General features: G+C 38.5%; 3 protein-coding genes across 3 annotated transcripts; all 3 read left to right on the forward strand.

Annotated features, from left to right (window-relative positions):
* The first annotated feature begins 1045 nt into the window (after nucleotides 1-1045).
* LOC101475062 (C-X-C motif chemokine 10) lies at nucleotides 1046-3114 on the forward strand. The gene is made up of 4 exons (XM_004555689.3): nucleotides 1046-1153; nucleotides 1639-1756; nucleotides 2167-2247; nucleotides 2555-3114. The coding sequence occupies exons 1-4, from the start codon at nucleotides 1090-1092 to the stop codon at nucleotides 2601-2603; spliced, it is 312 nt and encodes a 103-aa protein (XP_004555746.2). The 5' UTR covers nucleotides 1046-1089; the 3' UTR covers nucleotides 2604-3114.
* A 5109-nt stretch (nucleotides 3115-8223) lies between these two features.
* Nucleotides 8224-10398, forward strand: LOC112430048 (C-X-C motif chemokine 10). The gene is made up of 4 exons (XM_024804569.2): nucleotides 8224-8326; nucleotides 8843-8960; nucleotides 9507-9587; nucleotides 9810-10398. The coding sequence occupies exons 1-4, from the start codon at nucleotides 8257-8259 to the stop codon at nucleotides 9862-9864; spliced, it is 324 nt and encodes a 107-aa protein (XP_024660337.2). The 5' UTR covers nucleotides 8224-8256; the 3' UTR covers nucleotides 9865-10398.
* A 6805-nt stretch (nucleotides 10399-17203) lies between these two features.
* On the forward strand, nucleotides 17204-19317 carry LOC101474500 (C-X-C motif chemokine 10). The gene is made up of 4 exons (XM_004555687.5): nucleotides 17204-17329; nucleotides 17881-17998; nucleotides 18545-18625; nucleotides 18848-19317. The coding sequence occupies exons 1-4, from the start codon at nucleotides 17266-17268 to the stop codon at nucleotides 18900-18902; spliced, it is 318 nt and encodes a 105-aa protein (XP_004555744.2). The 5' UTR covers nucleotides 17204-17265; the 3' UTR covers nucleotides 18903-19317.
* The last annotated feature ends 921 nt before the right edge of the window (nucleotides 19318-20238 follow it).

Genomic DNA, 20238 nt, shown 5'->3' on the forward strand with positions numbered 1-20238 from the left:
TTTCAAGCCTTCCCATAGTGTAAACTTGCAATACGTAGGTGTGTGTTTAATCTTTGTATTAGTTGCTCCCTGTTTTTTTTCGGTACTCCTTTGTGTCTTGTGCTTTGTGTGTACTTTTCCCTCCCCTGTGATTGTGTCCATTGTGTGCACCTATGTCTCATTTATTTGTATGTATAGAGTATAAATAGTGCCATCTTCCCCTTTTGTCTGAAACCCTTTCTTGTGAGTCTTCCTGCCTGGATTCTGTTTGTTGTTTCTTTTGGATTGCTGTGCACCTTCCCTGACTGGACCCTGACTGGAAAATGTTGCTTGAAAGCACAGATCCATCCTGCCTGTATCAACACTCAAAGCTGGTAGTAATGGTTTAATGGTGTAGGGGATATTTATTTTTAGTTTAAATAACACGAGTGCTGTTTCTGACCATGTCCATGTCTTTATGACCACACTGTGCCCATCTTCTGATCGCTGCTTCTGTCTCACCATGTCACAAAGCTGAGATCATCTCAAACGGGTTTCTTGAACATCACAGTGAGTTCACTGTACTCAGCTGGCCTCCACAGTCACCTGATCTCAATCCAGTAGAGCACCTTTGGGATATGGAAGAATGGTAGATCTTGTGCAGCTGATAAGCCTGCAGCAACTGTGTGATGCTATTGTGTCAATGTGGACCAAAATCTCAGGGATGTCCAATCCAGCACTATTAGACTGATGAGGTGTCTGAGTTTTACCTCCAGCCTTAAATTTGGAGCCGACATCTAGTAATCAAAGAAATCCAATATTAATTGTACACTACATTTACATTTAGATATAACCCTAAATACAATAATAAAATGTTATTATATAACAATATGAAATTATATTTATAATTTTATTTCATGACTCAGTTTTTTATATTGTAAGTGGTGATGAAATGCGGTGTTTGCCATATTTAGCTCAGTCAGCAAAAACTACAAAAAAAAAACGCCACAGAGTTTCCCTCCTTACTTCCTCTTTTTCAGCTTTATAAACCCACACTCGACTTCATTCACTCTCAGACTTTCACTCTTGCATCCTCACTGGTCCTCAAAGATCAAAACAACCATCACGAAGATGAACAAGCCACTGCTCCTGCTGGTCGCTCTGACTTTCTGCTGTTGCATCGCGTCTCTGCATGGTAAGAAAACATTATTGCTTTAATTAAAAATATTTGTACATTTTGGTATCTCACAGGAGGGCAGCCAAAATATGCCATTTGATTTTGAGGGCATTATTTTATTCATATTTATCGTCTTTAAATGTATTTTATCTTGTCTTGGTTCACATGATGTCATAGTTTATTTATTCTGTTTTTTTTTAAATGCATTAAAGTACAGTACAATAAAAAAACAAGCTTTTTAAGTAGGTTGTAGGTATTACCCGTGACACTTGTTTTGAGTGTCAAGGGTAATACCTGACCTTAAAGACAGAGCAACAGATCCATTTACTGGCTTCTCTGGGGCTTTCAGCTGCATCTTAGTGCTTTGAAAAACTTTGAAATGGGACTGAAAGTTGCAAGATTTGTACAAACATATATAGATGCATAGTAATTTTGAGCCTTAACAAAGTCAGACTGGTTTAATCTACTAAAGACTAAAATAATAACTAAATCCTTTTTTACAGGTTTTACCATTAACACCTGCCGCTGTAGGCGGACGGTCGCGAATCCTATTCCTCCTAGAGCAGTCAAGAAGATAGAGGTGACTCCTGCCTCAGGACACTGCCCCCGAACTGAAATCACGTGAGTACTTGCACTGATCTGGAGCACTGGGTTGCACAGATTCTCAGTGGGCCGCAGGGTAAATTTAAAAAGAGCATCAATTTGAAATACTCTTTGGTATTAGCTACAAAGCCAGAGCGGGAAAGTTATGAGTACATTTTAGCTAATAATTCACATGTACTGTGCTAATCTAATGTTTTCCTGAAGCTTTAGGTGAAAGTTTATAATAGGAAGTTGAAACACTCAATAGAGCCCCTGGCAACTCTATTATAACTCTCACTGGTCTGATGTCTGGTGTCATTTTGGCACACAGATCTGTAAACTGAAAGCAAAAAGGAAAGTTGTGCTTCGATTTCTTACTTTTAAGTCTGTGTCAGGTTTAATCAAATGTGTGCAATGTGCTAATTTCTCCATTTTTAATTTCTTCACAGCATCACCGTGAGGAATGGTAACAGGATTTGTGTCGATCCAGAGGCCAAGTGGTTTCCAGGCCTTCTCAACACTCTGCAAAAGTAAGGAGCTTTATCACCTACAACACATATAATCACATTTAATAGACCCGACATAAATAACGTTTACCTAACTTGCTGAGAATATCTTTTTAACTGAGTTGCTGTTTTCAATGAATTTTGATGCTACATTTATCTATCTTAGCTACCTGGAAACAAACAGTATTTTTTTCACTCCTATGTATATTTATTGTGTCTAAAGGAAGGAAAACACATACTAGTTTACTGTATCTGTCACTGCTTTCTGATTTGTATGATTGTTATTGGTTATTCCAGCTATTCTGACTCCATCCTTTTGTTTTGATTACAGGAAAAAGGGCCTCCCAACTGCTGAGCCAACCACTGTTTCTAGCTTCTGATCACGTTTCGTGGCATATCGATGCCTTCAGTCATCAAGCTGTGAATTACCGGAGGAAGGCTGACCCACCTTCCATTGTTTATGTCACTGTCTTTTTGTTTTGTATTGAACCTTTTTGCAGTTTCATTTATTTTTAGTGTTTAAGGGAAAAAAAATTACAACATATACAAAATACCATGATCGAAATGTGACCTTTTATACCTGATAGTATTAATGCGCTGTCTTACCATTTTAAAGAATGTATTGAAGAAAATGAAATACTGCAGTATTGATGCACAGATTTGAACTTTTATATGTTTTGTATCTGTTAGTGTTACCATTTCTTACTTAAGAAACATGTATTTGTACTGTTTGATTAAAAATGGATGATTTTAGCATGTTGGTTAGGATGGTTTTTGTCACTTTAGCACTAGGGTGCTATGACTTCAATTTATGTTGTAATTTGGATTTTTGTTTTTTTATATAAAAAAAGATAAGAATAAAGAACTGACAAAAAGACTTAAAAATGACATTTTATTGCCTGCAGCGGGTGTGGGTGGTGGTGATGGTGGGTTCGGGACTGTGTGGGAGGTTTAAAATCCTGGCTTTGATTTGTTGTCATTAAAATTATAATTTCGGCAACAAAGTTTTCTAAAGTTTTCTTTAAACATAAAAACACAAAGCACTATTCTTTGGGAAGTATTTACTTTTAAGGCAATAGTATTGTATTTTGTATATAAACAGTTTGACCCTCAGATAAATCTATTGACCTTGAAGGAGAGGTCAGAGGTCAAACATGACATGATGAGTTTCATCTTCATGTGGTCCTTTCTGTATGTTGAAAATCCACAATCATGGTAGAATTGTAGCTCCTAAGTTATATGGCTTTATATCAGTTTTACACCGATAAACAGTTGGGGACTTATGAAAAGTGTTTCTAAGGATAAGCTGCAATAACCCTGAAGATTTCGCTATTACTAATCAGGCTTTACATAAATGTAAATTAATTAACATTAACATTGCGAGAAAATGACATCCGCCTTTTGAGAACACTTTCACAGAATTGTATGTTTGTGTTAGAGGAATCGGTATTTAAACTTAGCCATATGGAAAAGAAATAGTAAAAACTTATATGATTTACTCATGAAAGTGGCCACTTCCTCATTACTTTCATATATTGTTTTAGTAAGTATCCAAAACATACAAGTTTCATTATATAATTTTTCAAGGGATCTTATATCCGTTTTCACTCTTATATGCTTTTCATACAAGTTTCACACAAGACAGATACAAACTTTATAAGATTTATATATATCTTTTCCATATGGGTAGCCTAAATGCCAAACATGAGGCTAAGTTTGGCTTTGGTAAGAGCTGTTCACCACAGCTGACAGTTTTCCAATCAGAGGACGCTGCCTGCGGTGGATGCTTGTTGGACTGGAAACCAGTGTGGTAAAGAACTGCATGCCACCTTCATTGATAACAGTTTTAAATGTGGTTCTTTAAAAACTCTCCTGAGAGCTAGAGTAGCACCAGCTGGTGGCCTGAAGACACATGCCCAGTTTTTGTCCTCTTACCTCACTCTACTAAAACAACAGTGTAGGGATTTTTTAAAATTCAGATTTAGAAAATAAAAGTTGGTCATCTGCTCTGAAAGTGTGTGGAACTCCTGACTTGCTTAACATGTAATTTTTAACAGTAATTTTTTAACAGTGCATTAAATGAGACCTTTTCTGCTGCGGTCGTGGCTCAAGAGTTGGGAGTTTGCCTTGTAATCGGAAGGTTGCCGGTTCGAGCCCCGGCTCGGACAGTCTTGGTCGTTATGTCCTTGGGCAAGACACTTCACCTACTGCCTACTAGTGTCGGCCAGAAGGGCTGATGGCGCAGTATGGCAGCCTCGCTTCTGTCAGTCTGCCCCAGGGCAGCTGTGGCTATAACTCTAGCTTGCCTCCACCAGTGTGTGAATGTGAGAGTGAATGGGTGGATGGCTAAAGTGCTTTGGGGTCCCTAGGGGGACTAGTGAAAGCGCTATACAAATACAGGCCATTTACCATTTTACACATAACCAAAGCTTCTAATACTGAAGAGTTCTCATTCCTAGCATTTGTTTCCATGTCTCACTATAGGATGTGCCTCCCTGTGTATTCCTCAGAAACACCTATCCCAGTCATGATTGGCTGGTGTTCGCGACGACCATGTGAGGCAGAGCCACCCACTCTTAAATAGCTTGCGCTATTACACAGTCGTTATTCAAAAAACGCTTGTGTAAATTAGACACGCTGATCCCCAGCACAGAGACAGAAGCCACTTTCAAAGCTCCTCAAGAGAGGCAGATATTATCCAGGCAGCTCATATAGTGGTGAAAGTAAAGTTTCAGTCATGACTGATGTCGCCCTTCAGCATTAATAATAATAATAATAATAATACATTTTATTTGAAAGCGCCTTTCAGAACACTCAAGGACACTGTAAACAGCAGAATAATAAAAGCAACATAAAAGCAAGCAGTTTACACAATCATAAAAGCATAAGACATAAAACAAAGTTAAAATAGCAGAGTGGAGAGGTTATGTGGTATAAGCTACTTTGAACAAGTGAGTTTTGAGTTGGGGCTTAAAGAGAGAGAAGGAAGAGATATTTCTTAAATGGAGGGAATTCGAGGAGCAGAGCAGCTGAAAGCCCTGCTCCCCACGGTGTCAAGACGGGGGGAGGGGACAGAGAGAGAGAAAGGGAAGAAGAAGATCTAAGATGAGGTGGTGATCTGAACCAGATCAGAGAGATATGGAGGAGAGAGATGATGAATAGCCTTAAATGTGTACAAGAGTATTTTGAAATTGATACGATATTTGACCGGGAGCCAATGAAGCTGCTGCAGGACAGGAGTGATGTGGAGCCACAGCTGTAAAAGCTGCTGGTCATGATATTGGTTTGGATATGTGGTGAGAGGGAAACATGAAGATGAAACCAGGAGATGTCCTTACTGAATCATCAGAGCTGAACAGGTGATGGAGAAACAGGTTTACCTTTTAGGTGACATGAATGAGTTGAAGGGAAGTTATGAACTGTTTCTGAGAGACAAATAACCCCAGGATCCTTTTCTACATAGCTGACAGCTGGTAACTGTGCAGGGGCGGCTCTAGCAAAGTTTTACCAGGGGGCCAGGTAGGGCATTAACAAGGAAAGGGGGGGGGGGGGGGGGGGGACAAAAGAAATACTTTTCTTTCTTATTCTCATTTAAAATGTCTGGCTGTTATTAAATAATTATCTGAAGCTTACAACCAAAGTTTTTATCTGATGTACAACGTATAGAAATCATACATATACCAACAAGACAGTACATCACTGTCACAACAGCGTTTGTTTTCATTCAAAGGCTTTATGGCTTTTCCTGTAATACCTGGTGGGCCGGTCTCTAGTCAAAATGCCCAGGCTGATTTTTTGTCCCAGTCCAGCCCTGAGTCCAGCTGTTGTACATCGAGCTGCATTTACAACCTTAGTTAATTCAGACAGGGAAATAACCTTGAAGTCAGACAACACCAACAGGCAGAGCAGCTGAGTGATGAAAGTATGTGCAGAGGCCAAAACCACAGCCCAAAAATCAAACTCTGGCTTTGGGTCACTTTAATTCCCTTTTTTCTTGATATTTTCATTTGATAATCATATTTAGTCAGTGCGCCCCAGGGCGGCTGTGGCTACAATGTAGCTTGCCATCACCCGTGTGTGAATGTGTGTGTGAATGGGTGGATGACTGGATGTGTAAAGCGCTTTGGGGTCCTTAGGGACTAGTAAAGCGCTATACAAATACAGGCCATTTACCATTTACCATTTAAATTTAATTGTAAGTGTAAAAAAGCAGTAACCGTAAAACAAAAAAATTATGTAGGATTAATTACAGCAGATCTAAATTAAACCACAGCATAAACACTGGCTTTATCATAGTGATTGAGTGGTGTTGATGTTATTCAAGCTCATTTAGTAATTTACCTGCACCTCCACCTAATGCAACAGAAGTCTTAAATGTTGAATTCATCGTCATTTGAGACAAGAGCTTATTTTCAGTGAATGCGGCATGCTGGGCAGAGTTAAAAAAAAAAACCCACATTTTTAGGGTCCTCTTACCCACATAGCAAAATTGGTACGAGCCGGATCTTGCCCACACAGTGTGCTTACACATGGCCCACATACCACAAATAATGGTGGCCCAAAGCTGGTTTGCCAGAGGTGGCCCACACATGGGACAGCACAAGACCAGTTGCAACCACACTGCTGGCCCAGAACAGTTTCAGCTCTAGCCCCAGATGTCAGCCTAATGTGTACCTTAATCAAGCCATGTAATAACAACATGTGCTAGAACATAATAGTGCAAAAGTAACATGACGTAACTCTGTTCAGACAGCGAATGGACTAATTTTCACATTGCGCTTTCCTACTCTCCCAGATTACTCGCCTCTGTCAGTGCGCTCCAGGGCGGCTGTGGCTACAATGTAGCAGCCATCACCAGTGTGTGAATGGGTGGGTGACTGGATGTGTAAAGCGCTTTGGGGTCCTTAGGGACTAGTAAAGCGCTATACAAATACAGGCCATTTACCATTTTTACCATTTTATATACAACATGCCACATTCACCCAAACACACACTTTCTCACTACATTCATACACACTCACAACATACAGTCTGGAGGAGCCAAGGACTGAACCACTAACCTTCTGATCAGTAGGTGACCTGCTCCACCTCCTGAGCTAAAGACACCCAGTGGTAAATATGAGTAAACCCTCACTAGGTTTTGGATCAAGTGTACACTCACAAACCTGACAAACCTGCATTTGAAACGTTGCCTACCATAGTATAGTATTGTATACTATAGTATTGTATAGTATTGCAACATGGCATTTGTTTCTTCTAACTAAAATAGGAGAACATAAATAGTGTCATCATTGCCAGACCTGGCCCACATCTGGTTGACATACACCCTGCCATGACACCGTTCAGTCAGAAGTGCCAGCTTGATGCCAGATCTGGGCCAGACCTGTCTGCTATGTGGGTATGACCCACAAAAGCATTTTGTGATTGATCAGGAGTTCCCAGTCTGATTCCAGCAGATGCAAATGTTTACTGCGTGTAAATAATTTTTATCGGTGTAATTCTGGGTTTTCCATTTCATTTTCAGGTATGAGAAGCAGTTTAATTTAAGGGGCTGAGACAAAATTCCCCCAGTCAAAGCAGAAACGGAAAAGGTTAACAGCCCTCAATTACGGAAGTGCTGCTCTGCCAAATGAAATATTTTACTTTATGTATTTATACTAGCAAGGTGCAACTGTTGAAGTGTCTGAGTGTATCTGAGCATCTTTACAGCCTTAGATTTGGAGCTAGCATCCAGTAATCAAAGAAATCCCCTATTAAATGTACTCAGTATTTACATGATTGGTAATCATATGTTACATTTATAATGATTTAATATATAATTCTACATTTTTATTATATAATAATATGCAGTTATATTTATTATTTTACTTAATAATTCTGCTTTTATGACATATTGACAATATGTGAGTGATGACGAAGTAAGTTTCCAAACTTACTTCCTCTTTCTCAGCTTTATAAACCCACACTCGACTTCGTTCACTCAGACTTTCTTTCTTGCATCCTCACTGGTCCTCAAAGGTCAAAACAACCATCATGAAGATGAACAAGCCACTGCTCCTGCTGGTCGCTCTGACTTTCTGCTGTTGCATCGTGTCTCTGCATGGTAAGAAAACATTACTGCTTTAATGCAGTAATATACCCTTTGATTTTGAGGTCATTATTTTATTCATATTTATCGTCTTACTTTAGTTATTCTGTTTAAAAATACATTAGACAGACAGATCGATAAATTATTGATCCCACAAGGGAAATTTTTATGTTACAGCAGCATGATAAAGAGTAAATATATACTACAGTCTACAGCACTCAGCAAATGACACAGTTAAATAAAAGTGCCACAGGCGCCTGGTGAGCGGCTTATATTGAAATATTGCAGGCATTTATATTTTTACATCAGTGATAAAAAACAAAGAATAGTAGAAATGTAGAAATATTAAAATATTAGTAGAACTATTAAAACTTTTTCCTGTAATTGAAAGTAAATATTGTTTTGAGTGTTTGAAGGTTATTACCCGAAGTCCATCTACTGGCTTCTTTGGGGCTTCTTACTGTTTCTTACTGTTTCTTACTGTTTGCACAAACTCTTTCCTCCTAAAATAATAGAAATGCTTCTTTTCAGGTTTTACCATAAATACCTGCCGCTGTAGAAAGACGACCATGAGACCTGTTTCTGCTAAGATGGTCAAGAAGATTGAGGTGACTCCTGTTTCAGGACACTGCCCCCGAACTGAAATCATGTGAGTATTTGCAAAGGTGACGTTTTTTAACGGTGCTTTTTACTCTCTACTGTAATGCATCACAGTTTATATTGAAAGTGTCTTTAAAGATTGCAGAGCACAATAAAATAAAGCTTTCTATAGAAATGTTGTGGAAACTTACAAAAATGCACACATTTGAAATACTCAAGTGTACTATATGTACTTTATTGTTGAGAAATATACTTTATTACTTGAGTATTTTATCTTCATATCTTTAAGAGTTTTTCATTTTAAGCTTTTATACTGTAATTTTAAACTTTTTCACTGTTCTGTGAACCATGTAAATGTCAATAAAGCCCTTTTACACTTTGACATTATTGTATTATAACTGGCACTGATGATGATGATGATGATGATGCAAGTTTGAAGTTACCTGCTGACACACAGAACTGTAAACTAAGAGCAAAAATGAAACTTTTACTTCATGTCTTAGTTTTGTTTCTGCTTCAGTTTCAATCAAGTTTGTGCGGTGTGATAATTTCTCCATTTTTAAGTAATGTTTTGAATCTTCTGCTTTCTCAACAGGATCACTGTGAGGTCTGGTGCTAAGATCTGTGTCAATCCAGAGGCCAAGTGGTTTCCAGGCCTTCTCAAAACTCTGCAAAAGTGAGAATTTCTTATCAGTCATACACTTATCACTTTTAGAATACATGCGAACATTTCATAGAACCGGCATTTTTAACGTTTAGCTAACTTTCTATACAAAATCCTATTAACTTAGTTTCTGTATTTACCGGTCAAAAGGGGGGCATTTTTAGAGCCAAAACTAATTTGCTTATTTTGAGTTATTCTGATTATTAACTCCATCGTTTTTATTTTGAATTACAGGAAGAACACCGTCTCAACCACTGGGCCACGCACTGCTTCAACACCTAGCTTCTGATCACACGGCAGATCGATTCCTCCCTTCATCAGTCTGAATTACCTGTAGCAAGCCTGTTGTATTCAGCCCGAATACAGTTTCATTTTCTCGAGTGTTATCCTTTGATGACAAAGGTATAATTCTTAGAAAATCACATAATCTATATGTGATTTTTTTTTATGCTTGAAATTCTGATAGAATACTATTAAACTGCGCCACCTTACCATTGTAAGAATGTACTGAAGAAGAAAAAAGGACTGCAGTATTGTTGCACACTTTTCTCTTTTTTAATAGTTTGTATCTGTTAGTGTTGCATTACACATGTGTATAAGTACTGTTTAATTAAAAAACTGGTTTCTCTAATACTATGACTTCAATGTGTGTTGTATCCCTGAATTTTGACTTTTGACTTTAACAAACGCCACTTAATTTATGTAGACTTTTCAAACAGACATCAAACACATTACATCATTATATTGTCACCACTACAGAAAATAAACTCAAATATGAATATAAAGACTTACACGACTTTTGTTTAAATAGAAAAATGGCACTCTCTTATTAAATACTAATTTCAGCAAACTTGATGTGTATTTTGGACTCTTTTTCACCACTTGTCTGAAAGACAACATGGTTTTGTCGCCTTAATTATCTCCAATAAATATTTATGTAGTTTTTACTGTACTATAATGATGAATTATCTCACTTTTTTAACAGTTGGGGACCCATGACAAATGTGATAAACTGTGATAAACCCTAAAGATTTTGCTCTAACGTAATCAGGATTTACATAAATCTATATAAATTAACATTGTGAGAAAATGACTTCCCTTTTGAGAGCACTTTCACAGGATATTTGAGTTTATGTTAGAGGACTGTGTATGAACATACAGGGAGTGCAGAATTATTAGGCAAGTTGCATTTTTGAGGAATAATTTTATTATTGAACAACAACCATGTTCTCAATGAACCCAAAAAACTCATTAATATCAAAGCTGAATGTTTTTGGAAGTAGTTTTTAGTTTGTTTTTAGTTTTAGCTATTTTAGGGGGATATCTGTGTGTGCAGGTGACTATTACTGTGCATAATTATTAGGCAACTTAACAAAAAACAAATATATACCCATTTCAATTATTTATTTTTACCAGTGAAACCAATATAACATCTCCACATTCACAAATATACATTTCTGACATTCAAAACAAAACAAAAACAAATCAGCGACCAATATAGCCACCTTTCTTTGCAAGGACACTCAAAAGCCTGCCATCCATGGATTCTGTCAGTGTTTTGATCTGTTCACCATCAACATTGCGTGCAGCAGCAACCACAGCCTCCCAGACACTGTTCAGAGAGGTGTACTGTTTTCCCTCCTTGTAAATCTCACATTTGATGATGGACCACAGGTTCTCAATGGGGTTCAGATCAGGTGAACAAGGTGGCCATGTCATTAGTTTTTCTTCTTTTATACCCTTTCTTGCCAGCCACGCTGTGGAGTACTTGGACGCGTGTGATGGAGCATTGTCCTGCATGAAAATCATGTTTTTCTTGAAGGATGCAGACTTCTTCCTGTACCACTGCTTGAAGAAGGTGTCTTCCAGAAACTGGCAGTAGGACTGGGAGTTGAGCTTGACTCCATCCTCAACCCGAAAAGGCCCCACAAGCTCATCTTTGATGATACCAGCCCAAACCAGTACTCCACCTCCACCTTGCTGGCGTCTGAGTCGGACTGGAGCTCTCTGCCCTTTACCAATCCAGCCACGGGCCCATCCATCTGGCCCATCAAGACTCACTCTCATTTCATCAGTCCATAAAACCTTAGAAAAACCAGTCTTGAGATATTTCTTGGCCCAGTCTTGACGTTTCAGCTTGTGTGTCTTGTTCAGTGGTGGTCGTCTTTCAGCCTTTCTTACCTTGGCCATGTCTCTGAGTATTGCACACCTTGTGCTTTTGGGCACTCCAGTGATGTTGCAGCTCTGAAATATGGCCAAACTGGTGGCAAGTGGCATCTTGGCAGCTGCACGCTTGACTTTTCTCAGTTCATGGGCAGTTATTTTGCGCCTTGGTTTTTCCACACGCTTCTTGCGACCCTGTTGACTATTTTGAATGAAACGCTTGATTGTTCGATGATCACGCTTCAGAAGCTTTGCAATTTTGAGACTGCTGCATCCCTCTGCAAGATATCTTACTATTTTTGACTTTTCTGAGCCTGTCAAGTCCTTCTTTTGACCCATTTTGCCAAAGGAAAGGAAGTTGCCTAATAATTATGCACACCTGATATAGGGTGTTGATGTCATTAGACCACACCCCTTCTCATTACAGAGATGCACATCACCTAATATGCTTAATTGGTAGTAGGCTTTCGAGCCTATACAGCTTGGAGTAAGACAACATGCATGAAGAGGATGATGTGGACAAAATACTCATTTGCCTAATAATTCTGCACTCCCTGTACACTGAAGAATTTTAAAGAGCCAGATAGTCCTTTTGTTAGAGGGACTAAACAAAGACAGCAGCATAACCCACATTATTTAAACTTATTTTTTTTTCTCTCTTTTTAAACATTTAAATGGCAAACATGAGGCTAAGTTTGGCTTTGGTAAGAGCTGTTCACCACAGCTGAAAGTTTCCAGTCAGAGGAAGCTGACCGAGTGCTTCCTCCTGCCTGCGGTGGGCGCTTGTTGGACTGGAGACCAGTGTGGTGAAGAACTGCATACCACCTTCATTGATAACAGTTTTATTATTAGTCCTTTATTTATCCAGGTAAAATCTCATTGAGATTATTTGACAAATTCTGATCTATCTATATAGTTTCTGTCTTCATCTACAGTGGAAGTGAATTTAATTTAATGTTTAGGTAACTGGCAAAACTAGCGCGCTAATTTCTGCTAACTTCTAACTCAATTATTATTAATAATTTAATAAATTCTGTTTTCACGGATACCGGGGTGTTAAACTTAATTGTTAAACCTGGTAAAGCAGCAACACTGATCATTTAATTAAAGATGAAAGAAGTTTTTAACTCTCAGTGTGCCGCAGTGTTCGTTTGACTTTGGTACCTGAAGGGACGGAGTTTTGGACCCAGATTGCTCCGCAGTGTTGCCAACTCTTCAGTAAGTAAAATCGCGATTGGCTGTCCTAAAAGTCGCTAGAAGTCGCCAAATGATGTCATCGCCTAATTTGCATAATAGGTCATGCCTATGCAACAGACGCTGTAGGAGAGAGAAAAAAACATTGTGGAGTTTTTGTTTTTTTAATGTCACAATTCCAACCCTCCTCCTTTATCCGTACTTGGGACTGGCAAAAGTGACCCGAAATAGGCACTCCGGCCGAGTTACTTTGTGTGTGTGTGTGTGTGTGTGTGTGTGTGTGTGTGTGTGTGTGTGTGTGTGTGTGTCTTTTTAAGTAGTTTTATACCTTGTGATTCATAAAAAACATTTTTAACCATTAACAATCAAAAGGGACATAGCAAGCCTCACCAGACAGCGGCTTCGCTCATGCAAATGAGCCATATTCTATGGTGATATTTTAATTTCTTATTGTTGCGTAACATTGTACCGGTTTTACCGTGAACGGTATAATGTGGCCCAGCCCTACCTCACATTACTAAAACAACAACGCCTATATGGCTTGCACTATTACATAGTTGTTATTCAAAAACCTCTTCTTGCTTCAGGGCATATCTCAACCTTCTTAGAATAGTTAACTTCACTTTCCACAGATAGGAGCGTTAGCTATTTCCTGTTGCTGGGTGCTAGCTACCTTTGCCTGTCTCTTCTGAACCCGAATCTTCACCAAAGATTGGTCGTCATACCACTTACCTTCCAGTAAGGCGGTCCTTTTTGCACAGTTTAGCACACCCGCTACCACCGTTCATCTTCAGCCAAGGTTACCAAGCCAACTAACTCACATCCTTCGACGTTAGTATACCAGCTAGCAAAAATCGCAACTTTCCCTTATACTGGAGGACGCGGAGACTCCAAGGTATGGGGTCTCGAGTAAGAACACACACCAGGTCTGCTTGTGTTGCCTTGGGCTGGAACATGCCCAGCTTGCAATCGAAACCCCTGGTTCCTGCACTGCACCCGCTTCAACATGAGGAGTCTCAGACGATGACTGATGTGCCAAGTTAGCCTGTTGGGAACAGACCCCTTTTTGCCCACAGCTGAAACTGGGGCTGATTGTGGCCAGTGTTGGGGAGTAACGGAATACATGTACCGGAATTATATTTAAAATACATAATATGAGTAACTCTATTCCATTACAATAGCCTCTTAATGGCTCTAATGCCTGTGTCTCAATGAGAGTAATGTATTCTGAATACTTTGGATTACTTAATATATTATCATGCTATTTACAACTACATGAATGTACTATTGTTGTGTGACCTATTACTTTTACTGAAGGTTATTTGCCATACCAATACCAACTAGGTTTTAAATCTTAATATAAAATGAGTAACAGTAGGTTGACATTAGGTAAGGCTGCACTTTCTGCAGCGATCTCGTATAGAAAACTATTCCGCACCTGTAAAACAGGTTCGCGGCTCCGAACCGTAAAGGCGTAAAACCGTAAAGAGACCTCTGGCTAATACATCCAGTTCCGTGTCGGGCTCGTAGCTGAAAACTAGCTTTACTTCGTTGTCTGGGTCAACTTTGCTAGTGAGAGACAGAGAGAGGCGTTGAAAGGCTGCTCCAACGGAACTTTTTGTTTCGGAGGAAAACACGAACACAGCGTACAGTCGAGTCTTAAGAGCTTACTTACAACTGGGCTCGTCAGGCACTCTTTTTGGCTGCAGTGGTTATTATTATATTTACATGCTTCCATTTCCCGTTTCTGCTCGGTGACAGCTCGTACTTTTCCACTCTTTTTCTCCCTCCTCGCGCTCACAGACACATAACAGGTATGGCTATGCTTGTAACAGGGTGTCACTAAAGCCCAACCCGACCTATGTGCCTAGGTGGTTGGGGTATTTGTACCTATTGTCCTGTCTGCATTCTCCCCCCTCCCTTTCTCTTCTGAAGAATTACAAAGGCTGTATACTAGTGATGTGTCGGTCGTGAACAAAACGGCTCTTAGAGCCGACTCTTTGAAGTGAACGACGCGAGCCTAGTGGGTTTTTTTTTCTTTCTCTCACTTTTTCCCGCTTCACTCCGCACGTGAGCCTTGTGCTTGCACTGAGCAGAGGGGGGGGGGGGGGGGCGGTAGTACTCGCAGTAGCACAGGAACAGAAGGCAGGGAAAGACAGAGAAAGAGAGCCAGGGACAACAACAACAGACAACATCGTCACATTAGAAAGGTATAGTAATCGTCCACAACTATTTTCAGTTGCAGATGATAAAGGATTCAGAAAGTTTATTCATGCATTTTCTTTTTTAATTATTATTATTAATATTATTATTATTATTATTATTCAAATACATATGAGTATTTGTGTATAAATACACAAACAATACACATATGATTATAGTATATGTGTAGGGTGTATAGGGTGGCAGGCAGCAAATGGCCTTCCGGCTTACTTCACTCGTGGTGGAGCAAGCCTGCAGGCCGCAAGCCGGTCTTGCAGAGGCAAGCTGGTCTTCACCTCTCATTTTTGTCCAGTTTTACAGGTTGGAAGTCTCTGCTTCAAGTAGTGGGCACTGGGTCCTTGACATAAGCTTGTCTGGCAATACTGGAGTCTCCATTTCCCATAGTGAGACGGTGAAATGAATGCTAGAAATGAGATCTTTAGGTAACTTGCGTAACCCTGGTTCTCAGAGTACCATGAGTAAGACATCTCACCAGACAGCCCTTCATGCCGGGGCAAAGCGACAAGAGGTGTTTATCTTAAATAACAACTATGTAATAGCACAAGCTATTTAAGGGTGGGTGGCTCTGCCCGACATAATGATTGCAATCACCAGCCAATCAGGATTGGCAGAATGAGATAAATGCATCTGAGGAATATGCGGGGAGGCACATTCCATAGTGACACATCTCACTCATGCAACTCTGAGAACCAGGTTTATGCAAGTAACCTAAAGTTAACACCGTTCATGTCATTCAGACTCACTTTGCTCTGCCCCCTACTCGCAGCTTCCTGCTTTACTGTGTTTAGTCGACCTGCGGTCACGTGACTAAGTGGCACTGAGTAGAGCCCTGAGCCCTGTGCAGAGGTACTTCCCTGCTGTAAATGAAAAAGTTGCTAACAGTGATGAATGTTGGACAAAGAGTCCCTGCTGTGCAAACTTCATCAACTTATGTAAACACACAAAATATCGTAAAACAAGAAATAACTTTAATCCTTGGAAGGAAAAGAGGAGGAAGGAGATCCCTCAGACACGCTGATCCCCAGCACAGAGACAGAGGCCACTTTCAAAGTCCCTCAAGAGAGGCAGATATTATCCAAGTAGCTCATATAGTGGTGAAAGTTTCAGTCATGACCGATGTCGTCTTTCAGCATTACTTAATGTTGAAGTGTTATTAGTCATCACAGCTGTTACTTTATGAAGGGGGAAAGTATGTGCATAGGCCAAAACCACAGCCCAAAAATAAAACAATGGCTTTGGATCCCTTTATTCCTTTCCCTCCTTTTTTCTTGATATTTTCACTTGAAAATCATATTTAAATTTAATTGTAAGTGTAAAAAAAACCCAATAAACCTAAAGCAAAACATTATTTAGGATTGATTACAGCAGCTCTACACTAAACCACAGTGCGGCATGCTGGGGAGACTTAAAAAATGAATCTTTAGGGTCCTCTTATGACCCACAAAAGCATTTTGTGATTGATCAGGAGTTCCCAGTCTGATTCCAGCAGATGCGCGTAAATAAGTTTTATCGGTGTAATTCTGGGTTGTCCATCTAATTTTCATGTATGAGAAGCAGTCTAATTTAAGGGGCTGAGACAAAATTCCCCCAGTCAAAGCAGAAACGGAAAAGGTTAACAGCCCTCAATTACGGAAGTGCTGCTCTGCCAAATGAAATATTTTACTTTATGTATTTATACTAGCAAGGTGTAACCGTTGAAGTGTCTGAGTGTATCTGAGCATCTTTACAGCCTTAGATTTGGAGCTAGCATCCAGTAATCAAAGAAATCCCCTATTAAATGTACTCAGTATTTACATGATTGGTAATCATATATAACATTTATAATTATATAATATGCAATTCAACATGTTTTTATTATATAATAATATGCAATTATATTTATTATTTTATTTTATAATTCTGTTTTTATGACATTTTATTTTGAGCAGTGACGAAATGGGGGTGTTTGATAAATTTAGCACAGTGAGCAGAAAACTACAGAAAATGTCACAGAGTTTCCAAACTTACTTCCTCTTTCTCAGCTTTATAAACCCACACTCGACTTCGTTCACTCAGACTTTCTCTCTTGCATCCTCACTGGTCCTCAAAGATCAAAACAACCATCACGAAGATGAACAAGCCACTGCTCCTGCTGGTCGCTCTGACTTTCTGCTGTTGCATCGTGTCTCTGCATGGTAAGAAAACATTACTGCTTTAATTCAGAATATTTGTACAGTTTGGTATCTCACAGGAGGGCAAAATATACCCTTTGATTTTGAGGTCATTATTTTATTCATATTTATCGTCTTACTTTAGTTATTCTGTTTAAAAATACATTAGACAGACAGATCGATAAATTATTGATCCCACAAGGGAAATTTTTATGTTACAGCAGCATGATAAAGAGTAAATATATACTACAGTCTACAGCACTCAGCAAATGACACAGTTAAATAAAAGTGCCACAGGCGCCTGGTGAGCGGCTTATATTGAGATACTGCAGGCATTTATATTTTTACATCAGTGATAAAAAACAAAGAATAGTAGAAATGTAGAAATATTAAAATATTAGTAGAACTATTAAAACTTTTTCCTGTAATTGAAAGTAAATATTGTTTTGAGTGTTTGAAGGTTATTACCCGAAGTCCATCTACTGGCTTCTTTGGGGCTTCTTACTGTTTCTTACTGTTTCTTAATGTTTTCACAAACTCTTTCCTCCTAAAATAATAGAAATGCTTCTTTTCAGGTTTTACCATAAATACCTGCCGCTGTAGAAAGACGACCATGAGACCTGTTTCTGCTAAGATGGTCAAGAAGATTGAGGTGACTCCTGTTTCAGGACACTGCCCCCGAACTGAAATCATGTGAGTATTTGCAAAGGTCACGTTTCTTAACGGTGCTTTTTACTCTCTACTGTAATGCATCACAGTTTATATTGAAAGTGTCTTTAAAGATTGCAGAGCACAATAAAATAAAGCTTTCTATAGAAATGTTGTGGAAACTTACAAAAATGCACACATTTGAAATACTCAAGTGTACTATATGTACTTTATTGTTGAGAAATATACTTTATTACTTGAGTATTTTATCTTCATATCTTTAAGAGTTTTTCATTTTAAGCTTTTATACTGTAATTTTAAACTTTTTCACTGTTCTGTGAACCATGTAAATGTCAATAAAGCCCTTTTACACTTTGACATTATTGTATTATAACTGGCACTGATGATGATGATGATGATGATGCAAGTTTGAAGTTACCTGCTGACACACAGAACTGTAAACTAAGAGCAAAAATGAAACTTTTACTTCATGTCTTAGTTTTGTTTCTGCTTCAGTTTCAATCAAGTTTGTGCGGCGTGATAATTTCTCCATTTTTAAGTAATGTTTTGAATCTTCTGCTTTCTCAACAGGATCACTGTGAGGTCTGGTGCTAAGATCTGTGTCAATCCAGAGGCCAAGTGGTTTCCAGGCCTTCTCAAAACTCTGCAAAAGTGAGAATCTTTTATCAGTCATACACTTATCACTTTTAGAATACATGCGAACATTTCATAGAACCGGCATTTTTAACGTTTAGCTAACTTTCTATACAAAATCCTATTAACTTAGTTTCTGTATTTACCGGTCAAAAGGGGGGCATTTTTAGAGCCAAAACTAATTTGCTTATTTTGAGTTATTCTGATTATTAACTCCATCGTTTTTATTTTGAATTACAGGAAGAACACCATCTCAACCACTGGGCCACGCACTGCTTCAACACCTAGCTTCTGATCACACGGCAGATCGATTCCTCCCTTCATCAATCTGAATTACCTGTAGCAAGCCTGTTGTATTCAGCCCGAATACAGTTTCATTTTCTCTAGTGTTATCCTTTGATGACAAAGGTATAATTCTTAGAAAATCACATAATCTATATGTGATTGTTTTATGCTTGAAATTCTGATAGAATTGATAAAAATACCTTTAAACTGTGCCACCTTAATATTTGAAGAAGGTACTGAAGAAGATTGTTGCACACCTTTCACTTTTTTAAGTTTGTATCTGTTACTGTTGCATTAAACGTGTGTATTTGTACTTTTTAATTAAAAAAAGATTTTTGTAATACCCACTGCTATGACGTCAATATGTGTTGTATCCCTGAATTTTGACTTTTTTAAAAAACAAAAATAAAGCACAGACAAGAAGAGTTTTCAAAAAATGACATTTTATTGCCTACAGAAGGTGTGAGTTGTTGGGGGAGTGTCTCTGAAGATTTGTTTGTAACTGACAGGTGATGCTCACATATAAAATACAGATGGAGCCTTTGCAGAAGTCCTCACTTTATTCATGTAAATATCACAGCTTCAGGTTTTTCTATACGACTGTTTTTGGGAATCGCGTAGCTTCAGAGGCCATTTCATTTCCCACAGTCTGAACACTGGATGAAGCAGGTTTAAAATACTTATTTCATTTTTGTTGACACATTGGATTCATTATTTATTTATATGGAATTACGGATTATCTCAGAAAATTATTTAAATAGACAAAAAAAAAAAAAAAAATCACATTCAACATGTTTTTGTTCCCTTAGTTTTCTCCAATAAATCCTTATGTCGTTTTTAATTGTAGTCCAATGATTAATTATCTCACTTTTTTAACAGTTGGGGACCCATGACAAATGTGATAAGCTGTGATAAACCCTAAAGATTTCGCTCTAACGTAAACAGGATTTACATAAATCTATATAAATTAACATTGCGAGAAAATGAGTTCCCGTTTGAGAGCACTTTCACAGGATATTTGTGTATGTTAGATGAACATGTAATCTCTAAATTTTCTCAGATTAAATCACTTTTTACGTGTCTTGGAATCCTGTGTCTTGTGAAGTTTTCTACCAGAATCAAATTTGTGCATTTCCTTGATTTGAAATTTAAATTTTAGAAGCCAACAGGAATTCTACAAAGGAGAGATCTGCATTTCTCTCTTTTTTTGTCAGAGGAACTAAACAGAAATGACGTCGTCACCCACATTATTCTTTTCCTCTTTTTTTTTTTAACATTTAAATGCCAAAAATGGGGCAAACTTTGGTTTTGGTAAGAGCTGTTCACCACAGCTGAACGTTTTCCAA

Source organism: Maylandia zebra, linkage group LG12, assembly GCF_041146795.1.
Source record: "Maylandia zebra isolate NMK-2024a linkage group LG12, Mzebra_GT3a, whole genome shotgun sequence".
Classification (NCBI taxonomy): Eukaryota; Metazoa; Chordata; class Actinopteri; order Cichliformes; family Cichlidae; genus Maylandia; species Maylandia zebra.